Source organism: Fundulus heteroclitus, chromosome 11 (assembly GCF_011125445.2).
Source record: "Fundulus heteroclitus isolate FHET01 chromosome 11, MU-UCD_Fhet_4.1, whole genome shotgun sequence".
Classification (NCBI taxonomy): Eukaryota; Metazoa; Chordata; class Actinopteri; order Cyprinodontiformes; family Fundulidae; genus Fundulus; species Fundulus heteroclitus.
Window position 1 is genome coordinate 5,885,279 of NC_046371.1, and position 6,000 is coordinate 5,891,278.

A 6,000-nucleotide genomic window follows, 5' to 3' on the forward strand; every position below is an offset into this window, starting at 1 on the left:
TGGAACCGTGACGGACCAAACATTACGCTTTTAGACAATCTGCAGCAGGGTGATCAGTCAGATAATTCACAAAGCGTGCTTTCTGACGCCGCTGCCAACAATTAAGGAAAGTAGGAGGGCGTGCCCTCCGTCCGAGTGCTGGCGTGTAACCAGAAGCTAAAATCAATGTGAGATACTCCGATGGCCCGTCTACTTCAGTCTGCTGCCAGGGGCCACGCCGAGTCTCAGCACTAAAGATGAGATGAGCTCTCATTTAGACTTTGATTTCGTTAAGCATGACTAAAATAAATGCTTTACTCTCGTAGAGTGCAGAAATTTTTTTTACTTTTTACACCAATTCATCATGTTTTCCTTTAAGTTGCTATTTTATCAAATTTAGTAACAAAGGAATTCATTGTAATTAAAAACATTGTTCAAATTACTAATCGGTATGATTTATACGCGTTTAGCGCAGCGCGGTTAACGACGTTGACTCACTAGTGCTGCAGTTAGATGAGAAGATCCCTGTAAGTCATGCCTGACGTGAAAATATTACTCTTTCAGGAGAATTGCTCCATAATAAACCAGAAATTACTGAGTCACTGGTTGCTATCGCGATGCCTGCATTATTTTTTTCCCTAGGGAGCAGATAGGAGGGACCTGTGTCCTTCAAAAGGACGCGCCATGGTGGACAAACCACCATGCATCTTCACTCTTATACCTAAAGAGCAATTTTTAGAGAGACCAATTAACCTGACAGCCAATGCACGGGGACAACATGCAAACCCCAGTCAGGTTTTGAACCTACAACCTTTTGCATCAGAAGCCGATTACTGTCCAGAGGGGATTTTTAGTTAATAAATACAGTACTTTGCAGGGCGTTCGCACCAGCGCTGGTGATAGAGCAAGGAAGAAAGCTGATGTTTTCATTTTCATGACTGACGGAGACGCGAGAGAAGCGATCTTCTCATTTAACCCTCTACAAGGCAGCAGGCAAACACACACACACACACACACACACACACACACACACACCACCGAACGTCAACCAGATCCTTCCCGTTGCTCGTCACGCTCATGCAGAAGCAGCGCGTCTGCGTGAGCCCGGAGCAAACGGCAGCCGTCTTACCAGTCCAGCTCGGCTCGGGCGTCCACCCACAGAGGAGGCCACCGAGCTGACTGAACTGATGGAGGAGCTGCTGGGGCTGTGGGCCAGGGAGGAGACGCCCATGGCCACCCGTTTGCTCTTCTTGGCCTTGGCCGGGCTGGTGGAGGGGAAGCCGATGCGGATCACCTTGTGGATGGGAGCGAACAGGCCGAACTTTGGAAGGCACTGGAAGTATCTGCAGGAAAGAGGAGGAGAACGGGGGTTGTTGGTCATTTGATTACTGTGGAGAATATTAGGCTAAAAGTGGGATATTATCAGACCTTTCTTGCCACTAGGGGCGCTAGACTTGTACACTGCAAAAACAGAACTAAAAATAAGTAAAATTGTCGTGAAATGAGTGTATTTGTCCTAGATTTGAGCAGGTAAATAAGACTATTTGCCAATGGAATAAGATTTTTCCACTTAAAATATGAACAATTCATCTCCATTATCTTATATCAAGTGCAGGATATCTAATTATCTTATTTTAGGGGTAAAGATACTCATTCCATTGACAGATAATCTTATTTACCTGCTCAAATCAAGGACAAATAGACTAACTTTGAGAACATTTTACTTGTTTTTATATCCGTTTTTGCAGTGTAATTTCCAGGTTTAGTGCCTCTGAAGGGCACTGTCGCAAATTTAAACAGTCTCCCTCTGCGTTTTGGATTCTGATAGCAGACCACTTTGGACCAACAGACTGAGAAGTCACGGAGTTACACATTGACCCTGTAGATTAAATCCTACATCAGAGAACCAAAAATATGTCACTCTAGAATACATAATCCATCCAGCAACTAATCCAACACTCTCAAGTTACATCGCATGCATACGCGCCAAGTGCTGCATATTGCCCTGAAAAAATAATTTAATATATCTCAAATAAAGCAACTGAGTCCGCTTTTATTACAGCTGTTTCTCTCCTAGACGGAGCCACCGGTGGAGCTGAGTCTAAACTTTCTCTTCACCTAGAAAGTACTCCTGGATCACTCCTGTGTCTTTTTGTGGGTTCTGCTGGAGGTTTCTTCCTGTTAAAGGGAAGTTTTTCTCTCCACTGTCACTACATGCATGCTCGGTATGAGGGATTGCTGCAAAGTAAAATCCTAAATACATTCAGGTTACCAACGTATTATTTCTCAGACGTTAACGAGGATTAGATTCACACAAGTTATGCCGTTGTAACTATTATTGAGGACACCAAACTTTTGATGAGCTTATGTCATCTTAAAATATAAACTTCTTAATCTGGATGGCATTAAATTGTTCTCTGGTAATAAGGTAAAAACCCTTGGTGTTATTTTTGACCAACACGTCATTTAAATCCCATATTCAACAGGTTTCCAGGGTTTCCTTTGTTCACCTCCTGAATATTGCCAGAATTAGAAATATTCTGTCCAGGGGTGATGCTGAAAAACTAGTCCGTGCATTTGTTACTTCAACGCTGGACAAGGCTGGATTTTCTGATGAAAATCAACAAGAGGGATCAAATTTCTCCTACTTTAGCCTCCCTTCATTGGCTTCCTGTTAAAATGTAACTGAATTATGAAGGCGCAAAAAGAGCCAGGAGTTTATTGGTTATTATTGTGTAAGCATGTCGATATTTCATCAAAGACAACCTTCTTAAGAACAAGGGGGCCATTGGGTTAAAGTTGTATTCAGCAAAATTCATCAACATCTGGACCAAAAGCTAAAAGATGAAGACAAGCCTGACAAATGGAGCAAACGCGACCCGGGGTTAATCAGAGGGATTTTCAGGGACGATTTGGTGAAAGCGCAGAGAGCTGAACAGATGGATCTACATCCTTCCCGTTGGTTTCCTTTCAGAGGAGGAATTTCAGGAGCTGGCAGCGTTTGGCGCTTACCTTGTCCCAGCGACTGCACCGTCGTTCTTCCCCAGGGGCTCGTCCAGCTCGACCCCGCACCACTCACCCTTGGCGAAGTCTGTTTCCCCCATGTAGCGTATCACTCCCATCTTAGAGCCTCCCACCTGGAAAACAAAGATGGCCGCTCAGACTCATCAGGACAACCTGGAACACCAGGAGCATCCTTTCTTATTCTGGGTGCACCGTGGAGGCTGTTATTTTTATCAAGTTACAAGGCATAAGAAATAAAAGACTCTCCTTTCGGGGCAGGTTTGGACTTTAAACAAATAAAAACGATACCCTGCAGATCTGCCAGTGAAAACGGATGCTTGCGAAAGCAATAAACAGATCAGAAATAACCGTAAAATTAAAGGTTTGTCTGGATCTTCTCACAGGAAGACAGACTTTAAAACGTAGAACCCAGACATGATTATGGAGAGGATGCCATTTTGGTTCACATGCACCCTAATTCTGCACTGCTAAAAAGGAACTAAAAGTAAGTACATTTTTCTTGAAATTATTGTATTTTTCCTAGATTTGAGCAGATAAATAAGATTATCTGCCAATGGAATAAGTATTTTTACCCCAAGAATAAGATAATTAGATATACTGTACTTGAAATGAGATGACAGAGATCATCTGTTCCTATTTTAAGTGTAAAAATACTCATTCCATTGGCAGATAATCTTATTCATCTGCTCAAATCTTGGACAAAAACACTAATTTTAAGAACATTTTACTTATTTTTAGATCCGTTTTTGCAGTGTAGCCTTAGTTCTCACTGAGCCGCTCAGTTTATGCTCCATGAATCCAGAGAAGGGCCAGACGTGTTGCCACAGATCTGAGGTTCTGCACTGTTTGCCCCTCTTCCATCGGTAGAAACGTTTCAGGAACATCAAATCCAAAACGAACAGACTTAGAAACAGCTTCTTTCAGTCTGTGCACGTTACAACGTCGCTACTGTGAATGCATAACCATCAGGAACGTGTCACTGCTCAGTCTCCTGCACAGTCCTGTATGCCAAGGTTTAAGAATATTGCGCATTAATTATTAGGAACGTTCATTGCATAGTTTCATATTTAAATAGGACTGACCTTTGGAATTCGGTGTGAGTCCTAGCAGACCCTACAGACTGTTTTGTTTTTTATGCTTTAATTAACAAAAGAAAAAAAACCTGTACACATTGTTTATTTATTGCTTGCTGTTTACTGTGTGTAACCTAGGCTGGAGTATGTCCAGGGTCTGAAATTAACACTCGGCAGACGCCAAATGTGAGTAAAGTTTTCGTTTGGCGAGTAAAATTCAGAGGGCTAGCTGCAAACGCAAATAAATCGTGTTTTTCAGTCATAATCTGGGTGGAAGTTTCTTTATGTTCCTCTGCTGTCAACTCATAGGAAAACAAACGTACAGAAACGCTTACACACGCGACACGAGAACGACAGCAGCTACGTCACGTCCGTTTGCTAACAGCTAGCGTTTAGCTCAGGCTAATTACTTAGCTGGAGTCAGTCAGAATTAAGATTTTGGCTGGAAAAAAATATGCTTAGCCGGTTAATTTCCAACGCCGAGTGTGCTCCAAAAGAAATGTTACGACGGTAACACGTGCTGACAATAAAAGATTCTTGATCTTGAATTGTACAAAGACACAATGCCTCATTCATTCCCAGAGTTTTCTTCTCTGCTGCTCCTGTGTCGCTTCAGCTGGACGGCCGTGTGTCGTCCTCTCCTCATTTTCAGATAATATACTGTTTGATAAGCTAATCCTGCTTTAAAATCTGATCCCTGACCTTTCTACTGTCTCTTAACGCAGAGAAGTCTACATTAATGTGTTGGTAGGTCCTGGTTGCTCTCCCCGCAGAAAAAGACTCAGGAGGAGCCAAGCAAACATGAAAAACTGCAACAATCTGTACTTTTGAAAAGCAGCTTTGCAAAACGGCGGGGGGAGGTGTCATTTTGGAGCGCTTCAAGCGTTTTCAGATGTGGCCCTTAAAGGGACGAAGAGGAGCGTACTGCACCGCTGAACAATGCACTCATTCACAACTCTGCTGCCATGCCTTTCTGGTAGCTCACATGCTGCTCCGGAGCCCGGGAGGTAAAACTACTGAAACGGGGACGTTTGGAGGCAGAATCAAAAAAATCTGGAGCGTTTTGCTCATTTAGAGCAGGTCGTCTGGCTCATCGGGGAGAAAACCTTATCCCGCCGAGGTTAACCAGTCCCACCCAGCACATCCAGAGAAGTCGCATCACTGAGTGGAAATAATGGTTTCCTGTTGGGAGGACAGCTGCTGGACGTCTTTCCCACATGGCGAGCACATGTATGTCTCACATGAGCCGGTTCAGACGGCCCATTTCCCCAGGAAGTGCCTAGAGCAGGGATGCCCAAAACTTTTTGGCATGTGGGCCGAAATTGTCAAGTTACAAGTACTTAAGGGACAAAAAAATTAATAAAAAATTGCCAAAAAATTATGTATGATGTTTTTTAAATGAACAAATTAGTCAGATTTTCTGTTGGAAAGGGATCTTTGTTGGCCCCACTGCAAAAACGGCACTAAACATAAGTAAAATTTTCTTAAAATGAGTGTATCTGTCCTAAATTTGAGCAGGTAAATAAAATTATCTGCCAATGGAATAAGATGTTTACGCTTAAAATAGGAACAACTCATCTCCATCATCTGTGCAGTTTGTCTAATTATCTTATTTTAGGGGTCAAAATACTCATTCCATTGGCACATAATATTATTTACCTGCTCAAATCTAGGACAAAAACACACATTTTAAGAACATTTTACTTATATTTAGATCTGTTTTTGCAGTGCAGTTAATTTTAATAAAAAATAATTCAGTGCACATTCTAGTGCACAAGTTGGTATTTTGGTATTTGAGTAAAAATCATAACACGTGGTCCTGCTTAGAACGAAATTACAGAGAACGTAAAGTTTTATTTAAAAAAAAAACAGATGCTTTGTGTCGTAACAAAAATTTTCAACTATTAAATTTTAACCTTTGTGT

The 6,000-nt window shown here is 42.1% G+C and overlaps 1 protein-coding gene across 5 annotated transcripts in view; it reads right to left on the reverse strand.

The window, feature by feature from the left end:
* The window catches only part of clip2 (CAP-GLY domain containing linker protein 2), a 58,907-nt gene that overhangs the window by 28,705 nt on the left and 24,202 nt on the right, over positions 1-6,000 (reverse strand). For all 5 annotated transcript variants that reach the window (XM_036142782.1, XM_036142783.1, XM_036142780.1 and 2 more), the window contains 2 exons: positions 2,992-3,116; positions 1,109-1,322 (listed from right to left, as the gene is read on the reverse strand). In XM_036142782.1, coding sequence (XP_035998675.1) covers positions 1,109-1,322; positions 2,992-3,116 — 339 coding nt within the window. The remainder of the gene's footprint in view (positions 1-1,108; positions 1,323-2,991; positions 3,117-6,000) is intronic.